This window comes from Durio zibethinus, chromosome 21 (genome assembly GCF_047325235.1).
Source record: "Durio zibethinus cultivar Kanyao isolate XHJ-2024 chromosome 21, ASM4732523v1, whole genome shotgun sequence".
Classification (NCBI taxonomy): Eukaryota; Viridiplantae; Streptophyta; class Magnoliopsida; order Malvales; family Malvaceae; genus Durio; species Durio zibethinus.
Genome location: NC_143182.1, coordinates 22,324,609 through 22,343,731, shown reverse-complemented (window position 1 = coordinate 22,343,731; position 19,123 = coordinate 22,324,609). Strand labels below are relative to the sequence as shown.

Sequence of the window (19,123 nt, the reverse complement as noted above, 5' to 3'; positions counted from 1 at the left end):
GAGAAAATTCAATTAATAATGAATATATTTCAACCTTCATCTAAAGTAAATTATTCTTTCCGTCCCAAAATCCAAATTGTTTGAGTATTTTTTATTTTCATAGAATTAAAAAAAAATAACTTGAATGTATTTAATATAAAAATTTTAAAAAAATTTATAAAACTAAACTTCAATGATTTTTAATGTCAAAAAGTTAAAAAAATCAAAAATTAATTTTAAATATAAAAAAATAAAAATGTTAAATTTAAAAAATAAAATTTTTTTTAAGACATTCTAAAAAAATGAAGAAAAAAAAGAGAAAGATAACATTTAAATAGAGAGTAATTCAACGGGAAGGCAAAGAACTAACGTGTATACCCATTATTGAGCACGTGAAGACAAAAAAGTTAGTAGGCAACAATTAATGTAACTTTTTTGATTTTTTGTTCTCTTTCCTTCATTCATGTATTTTAGTATAAATATGAGTTTTCAAGATGTAAAACGTGATGTAAAAACATCAAACACTATACAAATTACACTTACGTTACATCTTGATTTATTACTATTTACCTACTTTTCAATGCATTTAACTTATTTTTTATTAAAAAAAACTTATTTTTTATACACTGTATTTAACTTTCATGCACTTAGGTATAGTTTTAATTTAAAAATTTATTAAACTTACTTGAATCGTCATAGTATCTTAAAAAATAATCAATAAAATTGACACGTCTGATGGGACATTTTGAAAGATAATGTCACGAAGAAAGAACGAGTTTGTTGACAAAGAGACAGTTTCGAAAGGCGAAGCATAAGGATGAAACTCGCAGACCGTTGCCGAAGATGTTTAGCCAACCGAAGGTGATGAACGACTTGTCAGAATAAGTCCAGCTACACTGACCATTACTTTCAAGCTGCAGTTGAGAATGCAGGTTTTATTTAATGCGAACCAGATATGCAACATCAATAGTTCTATAAAAACTGTGTCCGAAAGGTACGTCAAATCAATGTTCACCAACGGACCTCTATAGATAAGACAGGTGGACAGAAGAATGAACCAATAAAGCAAGAGACATGAGAAACCTAATTCAATATCCCAAGTGCACTGGAAATATTAGGAGGATAAAAATATACAAAAAACAGGAGCCTAATATTGATATTGAGAAGAATTAAACAAGAACATAGCACCAGCGGATAAATGACAACGGTTCAGATAAAGAAAATTAACCATACCCGAGATTAGTCAGTTAGTTCATCTGAGTCGTGAGAATCGTTGGACGTGACATCTGAGTCTTCATCTTCATCTTCATCAAAATTTTCTTCTATCCTTGAAGCTTTACTTGCAGTTATCCTGGTCATTGCTGCAGTCATGCTTGCCCTTTGTGAGCGAGGGCCTATAATGCCAGGAATGGTCGGAACCACAGATTTAACAGAGGCAGGAGAGTTTTCTTCAGAAGAACTAACTTCTTCCCGTCTCACTCGTCCCTTAAAACGACTTGGACGAGTTGTGCTTGGGGCTGGGGTTTGTGGAACTGCATTGGAACCATCAACGTCCAAGTTGAATTCAAGGTCTAACCTTGCTGCAAAACATTCAGAGAGTACATAGGTGTTAATGACCAAAAACACAACCACTATAAATATAAAAGGAAAAAAATTAAAATAATAATAATAATAGTTAGCCAAAAGTGGTATGTTCGCTGAAATTATGGTTCAAACACAAGATTTTGAATGTGCTTTTTATTTAAAACATTGATTTTATTTTAAATGCATCTGGTATTCAAAACGTGGTAATCCTTTTGGTAGTTTATTTCCAGAAAAGCATTCTTCTATAAAACACTTCTACATGATCACACAGATTTTATATAAATTCTCAATCCAAATTTCCATTTGACATGCAGAGCACAAAATCATCAAATAATTTACCTTCCTGTGGGTGTAAGAAACTTACCAAAAATAAACTTCGCTTCATCTTCGGACAAATCCTGATCTGAATTTCTATCTAGTCCCTTAAGACGATCAGCCATCTGATTCAACTCCTTTACAAGATCTGTCTCACCTAGCACACATTCACACACACGACTCAAAAGCCTCCTTATTACCTTTACCAGGCCTTGTTCTGATAAGCGGAAATGGAGAGAGGCAAGTACTCTACACAGAGCCGCAACATATTACCCCTCCGTAGGTGTCTTCTTTGCTTGGAACCTAAGCACCTTGGGAAAGCATAAAACATCAAACTAGTATGTAACAAATTATATTGTTCAAAATGAGGTATTCTTCTTAAAAGATTATGCCAATCAATACGGCCACCATCTTTCCATAAAGCACATCCATGGCTTTCAATGCAGCAAAATAGAACCCTTTTTTTTCTTTGCATACGCAGAAACATAAATCATCACAACTTAGGAATTGCTTTGAAGTGAAGCTTCTAAATAAAAACACAGTAGATGTACCCCACCCCAAATTAAGCAGCTTGATTCCCAATAATATATGTGCAAAATTGAAAACTCAAAAACCTTAGATATCTATATTTTTCTCATCGTACTTTAGAATTTCCGTTTCAAGGTGTAACTTGGGAAAGGAAAACTAAAAGCTATGTGATAATTTCATACGCTTGGCAAAAGAAATCCAGACAAAAGAAATAGTACAGCCCTTCTATAGTCATCAAATAGAAGTCTGCTTGCATTCAGTTGCTCTTTGGGTGTAACAACTTTGGGTTTGATCAGAGATCAAAATTCTTAGGAGATGCCACCCAAGGATTGATTTTGATGAAGCTATGGCCATAGAAAACTGGCTATAGCAGGTGAAGAATCATTTGAGAACCTAGTAGTTGGATATTAATCTCTTTGACAGAGCGCTCAACCATTCAAGTTTAATGTACTAAGTTTTAGAACACTAATGATGTAATTTTCACCAACATTACATGACTAGATAAGGACTTCAGGCATTGCAAGTTAATAAAGGTTGTTGATTCTCTCTGTAAACAAGGATACTTAATATTCAGAAAAATAGGTGGAAGAACCGCAACTACAGGCCAGAGTAATTTTGATGGAGAACATTCTTGCAAGTTTTGGAAGAAGGTCTATTACAGGCATAAATTTAGGAAATCGGATTTAATCTATTTATGGCTTATCTAACATTAAGATTTTTAATTGAGAAAACTACAGAGTTGAGTTTATGCAAGTGAGAGATTTTCAGATTATTTTTGAGGGCTATTATTCTGGATTATTTGTTCTATATCAAATTTTTGTTCCAGATTCTGTGAACAACCTTTCTGCAAACAGGAGACTAAATAGTTACTTCACAGTTACACTGAAACGAGTCTGCATATGGGGGCCAGACATAGAACCAAATAGGATTATGAAAAAGATATGATTTAGAGGAATGATATGAATTCAAAAGCTTAAAATTTCTGCCCAAAAAACGCATAAAATAATACTCCTCCATCCCATTGAAATTAAATCTGTCCATCCTCTTTAAACCTCTAACCAAGACATTGCCTGACCCGACCTGTCAGGACTTAAAAGGTCCAAAAAATTTTTAAAAATTTTAAAAATCTTAAAATATTAATGATAGTAAAATATTAATATTTTATATTTTTATAATTAAAATTAAATAAAAAAGAGTTTTATTAATTAAATAATATTCTAGGCCGTGCCGAGACTTGAAAAGGCTTGTCCAAGGCCCAGCCTGACTGGGCTCTAATTAAAATTATCATGCAAACAATGCAAAAAGTTTTATAAATCAATTATATTGGGAAATTATTGCTATATTTTACTTTTGAGTTGTTAACTACTAAACTTTAACACAATTTCTTTCTTGCATGTCTAGTTAATTAATTAATTAAAGATTTTTATTATTTTCAGTATGTGAAAACTTTAATGACAGGAAGTAGTATATGGTTTCCCAAGGGGAGAGAAAAAAGGACTACCTAAAAGTGTATTACAAGATAACAATCATAACTTAATTGAGCAAAGACATAATAGTACGACTATTAATCCTTTAGCAGTCTCCAACGGCTATCATTAACAGCAGACTAAATTTAAGTCGAGAACAATTACCTCAGTGGCTATGTGTATTGCCAGTCCCTTTTCCCCACATTTTACTGAAGGCTGTGCAGAGCCATCTATGACTTGTGGTGATTCCTTACAACACTTATCATCCTCCACTACAGTCCCCTTTGCATATAGGGGAGACTGCATCATCTGCAGCATGAATCTCGAAGCTTGTATGGCACGCTTACGCATGTTGGACTCCACAAAAAAGGAACCTCCAGAATTGCCATTTATACCAGGCCACATAGAACGCATGACAGGAATGAAAGCCTCGGACAAACACTTCTCTTCTGTTGTTGCAAAATCAAAATTATTTGTGATCAACAAAGTCTATGACATTAGACATATATGTGAAAAAATTAAAAAATAAAATTGTATGAAAAATTAAGAATAAAACTGAATGTATGTCAAAAAATTACTTATAAAAAATTATATAAATATCTTAGATTTATATATAACTAATTAGTAGGTAAATTAAAAAATTAAATCTTTCAAAAACTAATCATTTAATTGAGAGATTGTCTATCATAATTTTTTATTCTTAATTCTAATAATATAAATACTCAATTCTAATAATACAAATATAAATATATAGATTAAAATATTACAATTAACTGTAAATAAGTGTTTTTTCACACACACCCTTAAGCTAGTGAATATGTGTTTTTCATTCTTAGCTTAGAAATAATTTCTTGAAATATTACACTATTGAGATCTTTAGTCAACATATCTGCAAATTGACCCTTGGTTGATACATACGGTGTACAAATCAATCCACTATTTGATTTCTTCTTTATGAAATGTCAGTCTACTTCAATGTGTTTTGTTCTGCATGTTGCATAGGATTATGTGCAATACTTATTAGAGACTTGTTATCACAGTAGAGTCTCATTAGTTTATCCCATTTGATCTTTAAGTCTTCTAGGATAATCTTTAATCATAGTAGTTCACAAATTTCTTGAGCTATTACTCTAAACTCTGCTTCAACATTTGGTCTTGTCATCACATTTTATTTTTTACTCCTCCAAGTCACAAGATTACCAACCAGGAAAGTATAGTAGCTTAAGGTAAATCTTCTATCAGTTATTGAACCTATATAATCCGTATTTGTATATGCCTCTAGAACTAGCCTCAAAATTTTTTTGAATAAAATATTTCTCTCAGGATTGACCTTCAAATAGTATAATACACGGTAGATAGCTTGTAAGTACACTTATTTAGGATTATGCATAAATTGACTTATCATACTCCAAACATATGTTATATCAGGTCTAGTATGTGAAAGATAAATGAGTCTCTTAACTAATCTTTGGTTCATCTTCATTAGCTTTTTTAAGTTTATGATTAGGATCTATAGAGGTATTTGCAGGTTTTAAGTTTATGATTAGGATCTATAGAGGTATTTGTAGGTTTACACACGAGCTTCCTGGTTTCTTTCAAAAGATCCATTACATATTTTTGTTATGAGATGAAAATACCATAACGTGAGTGAGCTACTTCAATTCTTAGAAAATGTTTTAATCTTTCAAGCTTTTTATTTCAAATTCTCTAGCCAAATACTGTTTTAGATATTTTCTCTCTTTTTCATCATCTTCAGTTACAATTACATCATTAACATACACTAATAGAATTGTGACTCTACTTATATCCCATTGCTAGGATTACTTTAACAAATCTCACGAACCAACCCATTGCCAACAGATTGCTTATATCGGGAAATTATTGCTATGTTTTACTTTTGAGTTATTAACTATTAAACTTTAACACAATTTCTTTCTTGCATGTCTAGTTAATTAATTAATTAAAGATTTTTATTATTTTTAGTATGTGAAAACTTTAATGACAGGAAGTAGCATATGGTTTCCCAAGGGTAAATAAAAAATGATTATCTAAAAGTCTTTTACAAGATAACAATCATAACTTATTGAGCAAAGACATAATAGTTTGACTACAATCCTTTAATAGTCTCCAACGGCTATCATTAACAGCATACTAAATTTATAGTTGTGAACAATTACCTCAATGGCTATGCGTATTGCCAGTCCCTTTTCCTTATATTCTACTGAAGACTGTGCAAAGCCATTTGTGACTTGTGGTGATTTCTTACAACCATTATCATTTTCCACTACAGTCCTTTTTGTATATTATCATAATATATAAATTTGTAAATTTATAACTAGACTTAACAAATGGAGTGGCCACCAATCTTTTTTACTAGGTGCGATTGGCCACCTAAAGAATCTATCATCTTAATGAGCTCATAAACTTGACTAAGGGTCCCTAAAAGAATAGGTTCGGGTCTACTAACTAGAATAAGGTTTGAGAGTTTGATTACATGTTGAGAAGGTTATAGCACCGCCACATACCCATCCAAATGATGGTATAATTTTATTTTAAATTTATCATAAGGTCTCGATTCTAATGATCTTAAATTTTAATGTTTAAATATTGAAAATAATTCTTAAGATTTCTCCATCAATCTGATAGAATTCTTAAAAATATTTTTTCACATCGAGAATATTCAAGAATCTCATTTGTTTTCTTAAAGAAGCTCCATATCAAAAAAATTTTAATTATTTTTTTATTGAAAATACATCTAATTATTCCATAAGTTGGGCCAAATTAAATTTTTTTTTTGAATTTCTAAATTTTCTACCATTTGAGCTTATTTAAAATTTTTTTATTTCTTTTTTTTTTTTAAATAATATGACAATTATTTTTCTTGAAATTTCATTTAAATTCTTCTACCATTTGGGATAAATTTAAAGAAAATTTCTCACCTAGAGATTTCTTAGAAAATTTAATATTTAAAATTTCTAAGAATCTCATCATTAGATAATTACCAAATATTTTAAACCAAATTTGAAAAAGAATACAATTACTTTTATTAAAATTTCATCTAAATTATTCCACAATTTAGGACAAATTTAAAGAAAATTTTCGCCTAAAAGTTTCTTGAAATCTCTAGGTGAGAAATTTCTTAAGAATTTATCATTTGAAATTTTTAAGAATCTCTTTTTTAGGTAATTCGTATTTAATTTCAAAATTGTTATTAATATTTTTTATTTTTTTGTTTGAAAATAAATATTAATTACTATTATTGAAATTTTATGTAAATTATTTCATTATTTGGGACAAATTTAGAGAAAATTTCTTATCTAAGAATTTTGTAGAAATTTATCATTTGAAATTTCTAAAAATTTCATCATTAGATAATTATTATTTATTCTAAAAAAATATTTTATTTTTTTAATTTTTTCTTTTTTTAAAAAAATTTAATCATATAAAAATACTAAAAATAAATAAATAAAATACAAGAATAAAATACAAAAAATTTAGCTCAACTTGGTTAGACGGCTAAAGATCGGCTCAACTACAGGTACAGACAAAGGCTTGCAAAGTAGCTTGGCTTAGCTCAGCAGTAGGGTTTGGCTGGGACACGGGTTGACGGATCAGGTTACGATCGAGTTGAGTTACTCGAATAAAGACACGCGAATCTTGAAACCTTTTAAATGCCAAAATGACATCATTTTGGGGTCGGTATAAAAGCATGAATCCAGTTTTTTTCCACCAGATTTCTTTTTTCGCCTTTCTCTCTTCCTCTTTCTTTTCTCTCTCTAACTTGGATGAACTTCGGTTGAATCTTTTACTGAATTTTAAAAATCTGATTGGAATCTAGGTTGATTCACTAGAAGTTCATCGAAAAATTCAACTGATATCGAAATCTTCAATTGAATTTTGAAAAACCTGTCGAAAAATTAATTGATGTCGAACAACTAGTCAAAAAATTCAACTGATACCGAAAAATTTATCGAAAATTAAAAATTTTTTTAAAAAGTTTTTAGAAAAAATCTTCTTTTTAACCCAAAATTTTTTTAAAATCTTCAAACTATTTCTGTAGATCTTTACTACATTTCTTCCTATTTCTCTATGTGTTTTATCTGTGTTGATCTCTTTAATTTCTTTTTCTCTCTCTATCTTGCTGTGTGATTCAGATATTATATTTATAGGGCAAAAAATAAAAAAAATTTCCTTTCGATTATGAGTCCACAATTGACAAAAAATTTGCATCATCACAAGTCCTAAGATTTATCTATTGCAGTTTAAATTAGTTTAAAACTTTACCAACACCTATCCACGGTAAAAATTATTTTTATTATCCTAGCAAAAATACCAAAGATAAATCAACCAGAAAATAAAGATAAATAAAACAAAATAACTGAATAATCAAAAAACCTAAATAAATAAAATAAAATAAAGAGTAATTAAGCTTAAAATTTTCACACTTTCGGGCTAGGCCCAGCAGGCTTAGACCTGAACCAATTAAAGTATTTATAGTTGTCTCTTTTTGCGTAATTCTTGTGCAACATGAATTATGCAAATACATAAATACCCTACATATTATCATCTTGGCACATTCACCCTTTTTTTTTTTTAAATAACTAAACGTTCGAACCGATTGAATGACACAAAACTTCCCATAAGTAGAGGCCCACCAACCTTTAAAAAAAATAAATAAAGCTCATCCAAATAGAGGCTCAATGAATTTGAAAAATAAAGAAAGCTCCTATAAGTAGAGGCTTAACAACTTTGAAAAAATAAAGAAGCCTTCTCTAAACAGAAGCTCGACAACTTTGAAAAATAAGCAAGGCTCCTCTAAACAAAGACTTAACAACTTTAGAAAATAAATAAAACTCATCTAATTAAAGGCTCAATAACTTTTAAAAAATAAATAAGGCTCCTATAAACAAAGACTCAATAACTTTGAAAAATAAATCAGGCTCATCTAAATAGAAGCTCAACGACTTTAGAAAATAAATAAGGCTCCTCTAATAAGAGGCCTAACAACTTTAAAAAAAATAAATAAAACTCTTCTAATTAGAGGCTTAATAACTTTGAAAAATAAAAGGCTCATCTAATTAAAGGCTCATCTAATTAAAGGCTCAACGACTTTTGAAAAATAAATAAGGCTCCTCTAATCAAAAGCTTAACGACTTTGAAAAAAAATAAAGACTCTTTGACAATCATGTCCAGATGAGTCAAATTAGGATTGATGAAATTTGTAATGAAAACTTAAAGATTCATAATTTGAGTTTGAAATTCAAAGGTTTACAAAAATTTTTAGATTTGTAAGAACCTTTCAACTTCACAAGAATTCACTAAAATTTGATTCTCAAAATTTCAGTTTCATAAGAATTTGATTCGTAAAATTTCAGATATACAAAAATTTAAATTTGCAAGGTTTCAAGATTCGCATTTATCAGATTCTCATCCAAAATTTTAATTCAGGGATTCGTATACAAATTACAAAGCGCACATTAAACATCTAAAGATTCTCATTTGAATTTTGGAAATTCACATCCAAAGTTCAAAGCTTGTCATTCGAGTTCAAAAGTTCATATTCAATAAATCTTAGAGTTTCACATTTCAAAGATTCTCATTTGAAATTCAAAGACTCTAATTTGAAAACTAAAAATTCAAAGATTCTTATTTGAAAACTCAAATATTTTCATTTTAGAACTAAAAAATTCAAAGATTCTCATTTGAGGATTCATAATCTTATCTTAAAAGACTTCGTCAAAATATTCAAAATTCTTTTTCAAATGACTTTTAAACTTTTATCAAAATTAAAATTTTGTATGTAATGAATGTTATGATCAATGATGCAAATGCTTTCTTAATGATACAAATGCAATAATCTAGATCCTTACAATACTACAAAATGCCATATTCTCAATCATGATTTAAATATTTACTGCATAATGCAAGTGCATAGCCAAACCAAGTTACATAATACATTTAATGCAGATGTTAATGTCATGAAATTCTAATTAAATGTGGTAACATGGTTCTTAAATCCCCACAATCTCACATTTTTCCTTTTATAGCTTCTCAGCACTTTAGAACAAGTTTCATCAATTGATCCTCATTATCTTCATCACTTGATCACCATTCATAAACTTATCAACTCTAATAATTTTAGAACAAATTTCATCCATTGCCCCGTATCATTTAATCACAACTCACAAGCTTCTCAACACTAACAATTTCAAAATAAATTATGTCAATTAATCCATATTCTATTTATCACTTGATCACCATTCATAAGCTTATCAGCACTAGCCATTCCATAGTGAATTTTATCCACTAATCCTCATCATTTGATCACATCTCACAAATTACATCAACCAATCCATCACCATATTCATTTGATCACACCGTGTGTCTTTCTAAATTATCTTTTTAGGTTTCTGCCATCTCTTCATTTTTTTTATTTTGCTCCTTATCATCCTAGATTTCTTTTTAAAGAATGCGAGAATTTTTTATGTGCATTATCATTCATTCATTATCATTTCAAATCATGACAAATATAATGCATTCATACATTCTCAATTTATTCTGGGAATGCAAAAATAAGAGAGCGGAAGTAGTAAGTTGAAAGAAAGGTAATCAATGAAAAATGAGTACAAAAACAAATAAACAAAGGAACAAATTCAATGCATATCAGTAGGGATAGTATTGAATGGTATCTCAATGTCCAAATAATGAATACTTAGACAATTCTTAAAATTAATCCAGAATTTTTTCTTAAAAACTCATTCTATTAACTTTCGAAGTTATTTTGAGCTTATTAAACTTTACCCTAACTTTAAGAGATCTTCAGATGTTTTTAACCTTTTATCCATGTGAACTATTTATTCAACTCTCAACTTAGAGATTTTTCTACCAAAATCGTCCTTTCAAATTTTCAATTTAAGTTTTCTTTTTCTCTCTTTTTCATCTTTGTTTATTCTTTCATTTTCTTATTTTTTTTTCTTTTTTTTTCATCCATTAGTAATATCTCTCATACATCAATCTCTAGAGTAATATAACATGATTCTGTTGTTTCATCACGAGTATGCCTTAACCTAACATATGATCATTTAATTCGAGCACTCATATTTAATCCAAATGGACTTTTAAAGGTTATAATGTAGGCTATGGTGAAATATCATGAAAGAAATAGATAAAATAGGCTCAAAATATGTGTTTAAAAGGTTTAAAACCAAAGAATCATTTCTCATCATTTGATGCAACTTGTTATTTTATCCCATTCCACATCATTTCACTACCTTTTTCTTTTTCACTAATCTTATTCCTCATAAAAAAATTCTCAATATTTTGCCTCGAATCATATGTGGTATTTATTTTTTCTTTATTTTTTTTATAACTTTGAGACTTTTTTTCTCAAAAATTGCCTCTCAATGTGAAAAGTGATCCTTAGTTACGATTCTTTAAAAAAAAAAATCATAATATGGTAAAAAAAGTACCAATGAATGGTTTTTCAAATGGTAAAAGAAAAATGACAATTTTTCCTTTCAAATGTGAATGCTTTCCTTAAAAATTATCTATTGAACAAAAATAAGCTTATAAATCTTTATAAAAGACTACATATCTTCAAGATATATCTATTTTACATCTGTTAGCAACTTACTTATTTTGCTCAAATAGTCTCCTCAGATCAATATGAATGAGTTTTCAAAATTAAATCCTACAATTATTATTGTCATTGTCTAAACATTCATCATTAAGAATTCAAGAATGGGAATGGAAATAATAGAGTATGAAATAATGGTTGGACAAAAGAGAAAATGTAATGAAATGCATCATAATTATCTTTTATTGAAATGATAAAAAAAATGAAATCTTATTACAAAAAAAAATTCCTAACATTACTTTGAAAGAAAACCTAGAATGACAAGTAACATCCAACCTTAACATCCTTCTAAAATTATGCCTCTATGTGATCGAATGAAAGATTTTCTTGACATCTGCAGCTTTCTAAGTCTTTTCAAATCACACTCGTTCTTGATTTTCACTTGAAGCATTGACATTGTAATTGTGTAATTGATTGCCACTAACATTAAGTATTGTTATCCCCCCTATATCAAAGTTTATCATTCCATCTTTGACCAAACATTGCACCTTATGCTTTAGAGTAGTATAATTTTCAGTAGAATAACCAACAATTTCATAGTGGTAGTTGCAATGAACTATAGGATCATACCACTTGAGATAGAGTGACTTGAACGGCTCCAAATGGCTAAGGGCAATCAAGTGATTATTATAGAGCTTTTATTATAACTTCGTATAAATCATGGGATTAGATCAAATATAGGTTTTTTCAGAGTAGTTCATGGCTTTTGTGAACCATTTGTTAGGTTACTAGGATAAATCTAGGGTCTTACAGAAGGTTGAATTTTAAGGTGTATATGAGAGTTTGGAAGTTAAAAACAAGCTTGGTATATGGATGAGTAAGATAGTTGTGGGGTTGGTTGGTATGGGTAGGATAAGGTATTGTTCACAACAAGATAGTATAAGGAATAACCTTATGATGGATAAGGTTAATATCCTATGAACTATCTATCAAAATTTATGGCTTGAGTTTCAATCTCTTTTTTCTCTAGCACTTTCTTAGTTTTTCCTCTTATAACTTGTCATTTTTAATGGCATTCTCAATTATTTTATCTGAGATTACCATGTCAATGAAATTTTTTGTGGCATTCCTTATCATTTTTTCATAAAATTAGATTTCGAAGTGCTGACAAATAATATCGTGGTTTTTTTTTAGTCAAAAAAGGCTGCACTTGAATAGCCATGTCTTTCCACATTTAGGCGTATTTTTTAAATGATTCAATCATTTTTTTTTATATTCTGCAAAGAAAAATGATCAAGAGCTAAATCTATGATATGTCAATACTGACTAATGAAATCATGAGCCATATCACTCCAAGAATAAATGTGAGTTGTATCCAATTGAACATACTACCTAACAACAAAGCCCATAAAACTATCTTGGAATACATGCATCAATAGCTTCTTATTATGAGCATGAGTAGCCATTTTCTTACAATACATGGTAATGTAGGTCTTAAGATACTTTGTACCATCATATTTTTCAAACTCTGACACTTTATCCGAAACTAAGCAGAGCCTAACAGCATTTACAAAACCATAAAAATTGATTCCCTTAATGGCTCACAAACTTTCCTCTAATAAGTTTATCTTCTGTTACGTTTTTAAAGCTTCTAAAGTCTTCTTCTCTTTAGGCCTTAATTTTTCTCTTTTTTGAATCATTTAAGTTAAAGATTGATACTAATTCTACTACTTTCTTAGTAAATATAGGATTTATATAACTCTGGTACTATCTTGAGATTTGAAGCTGATGGCATTACAAGATATGAATACCTTATAAGATATGAGAACTACTGTGGTGGATCTTATGTGGACTGGACTTGTTGTGGCCCAAAACTAGGAGACTACAAAGGGTTATCCACCTATTTTGATGAATGATTATGCTGACTAGTATTTTTTTTTTATTTTTTTTCCCTTACTTAACCTATTCAAGGCGTCCAAAATCTTACTCAACTCCCCTTCTAGCTTCTCTTAAACTTTTTTTATTCTTTCAAAACAATTGAAATTTTCTTGTTTCATCTATCTAGCTTTAACTTTTGTATTGTATTGTATTGGTAAGTTAATTAAGTGGGATTCTTGGTTGGTGGAGCTATCATTAAACCTTGAGTACCACAATTATGTATTATTAGAAATATTATGCTTTATGCATGATATGTTTATGCATTAATAAAATATACATTTTCATAGATAAAATCTAATATGAAAATGATGCATGACATGCAAATGCACAAAGTCAAACAAAATAGTTAGATCACAAACCATTCTTTTTTGTGTCCTAACTTTGGGTTACATCTATCATTGGGTAAGAAAAACTCTATCCTGAGGCTGACCTATTAAGTGTACACTATATAAAAGGTTAGGTGATTTTGACCACTAAAGGTTCTTAAATTATTTTTTACATCCTTATCCATCACAGACTAGTAAGATAATTCAATCTCCATTTATTACCAACAGAAAAAATTTAATTTGAGTGGAAGTATTTCTCTAGCCATTGTAAAAATTATCATCTCACGATAACATAAGTACTTTATTTCCTCCTAAAAAGGACGAAACCTAGGTATAAAGCTCATGTAATGCAAATGCATGTAATAGTGTTTATGAAGGAACATATAAGTTTCATGTCCTAAAAATAAAAGACAAAAACTTAGTAAATGGATAACACAAATTATTACAATTTAAAATTATTAGACCAAAGAATAGGATAAATTTAAAGGTTTATGGCTTGACTCTCTATAGTATCCCCAACAAAGTCACCCAATTATCATAACATATAAATCTGTAAATTTATAGCTAAACTTAATAAATGGGAAAGGGGATAAGGAAAGAAAGGAAATAGTATCATGTCCAATAAATACTTTTACATAATTCAAAAAACTGCTTTTGTACTGTATCCTTTCCAATTTATAAAAGCATAACATTCTATGAATAACATAAAAGGATGCAAGCCAAGGCCAAGATATTTGCTTCTAGCCCATCCTACCAAATAAAGAACACATTAAAACCCTCCAAAAGAATTGAACCACCTAGATCTTTCTCCATTTCCTCAACATTATAGACAAGTTTGTTAAAAGTTTTCCATAAGTGAAAATATTTTTAAAAACTACCTAGATATATAACCCAAGTCTACCAAATACTAGACTTAAAGGATCATATTTAAGCAGTTGAAAGAAGTTGAATCCAAGTCTTTCCCCCTTATAAGTTGATTGTGATTGTAATTGGTTAAGTCAGATGAATTCTTACAAAAGTTATGCTTATAGCATGCAGTTTAGTTACCATACTCAAAAAAGGCATCAAGTTTTGTATCTTTCCCAAATTAACAAGACATAAGGAAGTCAAAGATCTCAACCATCAAGCTAAAATTAACTTTTCAATGCACCTAAATAAATTAACTTCTATTGGGGGATACTAATTGACTAGACTGCATGAGATTGTTAAACCACACCAACTTAAAAGACTCAAGCTTAGTTGATCATCCTAATGTGGCATGCACAACCTCCAACCACTACACACATGTTTACAAAGTCATTATTATAGCTTTTACAATAATGGTGAAATAGTAAAAGTGAAAAAAAAAATATGATCATTTCTCATTTAGCAAACGTATACAGATCTCCACAAACCTTCGCTTCTTTCATTCGTTGATGCTGGTAATATGTACTGCTGGATGCTTTCCCCATTATGCAGTTTCACTAAACCAGCTCTTACAAGAGACTCCATTACAGACTTTCCAACTGATTCATATGTTTCAACATCGAGATACTTGAGAAGTTCTACGGGTTCTCCATTGCAGCACTTAGCAAGCCACTGATCTGTCACTAACTTCAAACACTCCTTCGAAACAGCCAAAGAACGATCAGCAAGTCCTCTCTGAAGAATTATTGTCCTGTGCTTGATGCTAGAAGGCCAAGCAAATTAAGCAAATCAAGATATAATAACTTATTAAACAAAAGAGAAAATAATATAGCACAACTAGAAGATTAAGATGCAGCTCCCCAGTTCCCTACCTGAGGCTTTGAAGAGGAAATTTGTTAACTATAACACAGTATGCTGCTTTGCGTACCGACTCACTTACGTCCATTGTACAATCAATGATTACTTGGGAAGTTGTATTCGAAGGAGCCAAAGATAACACAATGGTCTTGCGAACCTCCTATAAATAGTAGCTCCGGAGAATTCTTAAGAAATTTTCAATGATTTTGCTTACTCCTACGTCTCAGAATTCCTATTAAAGGTAAAAGCACCTCTACAGAAATTAAAATTTTCATACCAAATGAGGCAATCCATAGAGGAAAAGATTTAGACAAAGTCCTTACGTGAAGTTTATGAAATTCCCTACTAAAAACGATTAAATAAAAACTAAAATAAAAGAAATAGACTGAAAGATATTGTTACTTGATTTTACTAAATTTTGATATATATTTTTAAATAAAAATTTTAATAAAAATAATGACAAAATTTTTATGGTATCAATCAAATTTAAATTATAAATAACATTTTTAATAATTTTTTTACATTATTGATTTTCACAATAAATTATCTCAATCTATCAATTTAAATTTTTTATTAAAATTTTTATTAAATCATTTTTAAAAAGAAAATTTTCAAACATCACCTAAAAATATTCATATAAGTTTTGTCCACTCATAGAAAAATTAAAATAAAATAAGTTCAGAGACTGACCGAGTTCTGTTCCAATGGAAGGACCTCGAGATATAAATCAAGAATGTCGCTCTTTTCAGCATCGTTTACAAATCGTGAAAGCGCCCTAACTGAAAGTGTACGGATCAGAGGAACCTTATCCGCTACCCGAAATTTCATTAATTCTATCACCTCATCCCATAGTTCATTGCTCACTTCTGAGTCATAGCACAGCCGCAATATAATCTGTTTTTTTTAATATTAAAAAATTCTAAAAAACAAACCCTAAAAAGTCGAATTTGAAGAAGATGACCTCGGAAATGATCTGGGAAGCCCTGAATCAAGCGGTTTTATTAGCGGCCGTTGCGCCAACCAAAAGAAACTTCTTAAAATCCTCCAAGAACTCATCGCTAGCGGAACCGTCATTGGGATCTCGGGTGCTGGAAAAAGCTGAAACGAAGCGTACGACGCTTTCCGCGGTGACTGTTCACTTTGGGATTTGAAGGAGAGGGTTTAGGGTTTTGGTGAAGGCGAGTGAGAATTGATTAAGGGAAGCGGATTTTGATCGGACGGCTGAGAGGTCTTTCAGCTTCCGATGATGGATAGCGTTCGATGTTTTAGCCTCGTCGACGATTTTGGCAATTTTGCAGATCAATTGTATCTCTGCCATTTCTTGCTCTTTCATCTGAACCCTCGTCTGCATTTGTCCATTTGAATCTTCTGTTTTGAATTCGAGCGGGAGTTTTTTTAAACGGAGGTTCCCCGTTTGGGCCCTTCGGATGCACAGCGAGAGCACTGGGACAACACCAAGGGTCCCGGTTTGTGATTGCAGTTAGAGATCTTTATGAGCTGGATCGAACTGGGCCCAATTTATACCTTAAAGTTTTTATCCAAAATCAAGCCCGTCGACTTTATTCTTTTAACATAAAACTTCTATTCTATCTATTTATTTTTTCTTTTAATACATATTAATATTTTTTCTTCTTACGCTATGTTTAATGCATAAAATGATAGATAAAATAATATGATAATTATTTTATATTCTATTTAGTTTGTATCTAATTGAAAATGATAAAATTATAAAAAGGATTAGCATCCTTTTAGTATATGATAATTCAATCTTCTCAAAGTTAAAAAGATTATTTTTAATCCATAAAATTAAACTTATATGTCTTATTAAAAATTTTATTAATAATTTAAATTGTGTAAACTTTAAAGAAATATAATTTTGACAAATAAATAAATTATCTTATCTAAATATTTGCACACATTAAACATAAGATATGATAACATTATTTAATTTAATTCATTAATATCATATTATCATATCTTATTATAATCTTGTATACCAAATATGACCTTAAGCTATTACTTTTATTTTTATTTGATTATATAAAAGAAATATTTAATACACTAATAATAGAGTTTTTAATTCCAAAAGCAAAATTAAAATAGTTACATATGTCTCACTTCTTTTTCAAAATAATTTTTTTATTTTTTTAAAAATATACACTAAGAGACATTTGTTATCATCTTAATCTTATAAAATTAAAAACTCAACTGTCAATATATTTGATAATTTCTTTTTATACAATACATGTTCATGTTTTTATTTTTTTGAAACATTCATATAATAAAATCTCCTTTTCTTTCATAAAATTGTGTGGGCTATTGATTGAAATATTAGTAGAATTAAAAGAAAAAATGCATTGATTATACCATATCAAATAGAATATATTGCAATATCAATTTTCTTTATAGTAGCAAAATCATTATATTTTCATTCACTTATATGATAGGATTTTTGCGAATTATAAAACAAAATCAATTTTAATATATATATATATATATAATTTTACTATAACTTCATGTAAAGCAACTTCATGTAGAAAATCTATATATGTTCATGCAAATGAAACCAATGTTTCCATATTTTATTAAAAGAAGGATTCATTTATATTAGTGTAAATCTTGCACTTCTTATCTATCATTGAATTAAAATTCTTTAAAAAAAATATTTTGATTTAAATTATTTATGGATTTAATTTTAATATACAAATTAATAAAAAATAAAATTTACACTAATATAATTGAATCTTTACTCTATTTTATTTTCAACCATATATTACTTCTTTTTCTTTAAAAAAATAATACAGTGTATCTTCTATTGTAAAGAAAATTAACACAATATTCTACAAAGGCTTAATTTACTAATTAAATTAGCTATGATTTATTGACTAGTATTTTAAAAAGGTACATAAAAAAAATCCTTCCCTTATTCACTTAGCAAAATCAATTCTATTAATCAATTTCAATATTTCTTTATTTAAAAAAACTATGAGAGATTAATTGGGAAACAACTCGGCTGATTAAGTAATTAGCTTGTAATATATGATGTAATGAAAGTGATTAATGTATGGTTAATGAAAACTTAAATACTGAATTTTTAATTTAAAAATATATAAATAATGAATTTATTATATAAAAGTTTATTTGTAAATTTTTATGATACAACTTTATAAGTATTTTCAACTAGTAAAAGTAAAAAAAAAAAAGAATATAAAATTAATTTAATTAAATAACATATAATACTTTAATTAACTAAAAGATACTTATCATTTTCAACATTTTTGTCATTGCAAATATTCTAGTTCCTAAAAATATACATAATGAGAAAAATAAAACTACTGAAAATTTTAATTTTTAATAACTTCAAATTTTTCAATGATTTATGAAACACACCTAGCTCTTCATCACTCGGTCAATTAATAAACTCTCATGGTGTAATTATCTCAAAAGTCCAACAAGTTGAAACCAACATGTGCATAAATTCCTGACGTTCGCATGAATTATTCTGTACCAAGATAACCATACCGATGCCATGTGAAATCAAAGGAGGATTTTTTTTTTTTTAACAAATGTTAGGATACAGAAAGATCCCAATTGCTTCTAAAGGAAACCACATTGTAACCGTATCCATAAAGATCACCATGCAATTT

General features: G+C 29.1%; 1 protein-coding gene across 1 annotated transcript; it reads right to left on the bottom strand.

Annotated features, from left to right (window-relative positions):
- Positions 1-14,823: 14,823 nt before the first annotated feature.
- Positions 14,824-16,842, bottom strand: LOC149512994 (uncharacterized). Its single transcript, XM_089750568.1, has 3 exons — positions 16,167-16,842; positions 15,491-15,708; positions 14,824-15,381 (listed from the first exon to the last, which is right to left on the bottom strand). The coding sequence occupies exons 2-3, from the start codon at positions 15,562-15,564 to the stop codon at positions 15,078-15,080; spliced, it is 378 nt and encodes a 125-aa protein (XP_089606694.1). The 5' UTR covers positions 15,565-15,708; positions 16,167-16,842; the 3' UTR covers positions 14,824-15,077.
- Positions 16,843-19,123: the final 2,281 nt, after the last annotated feature.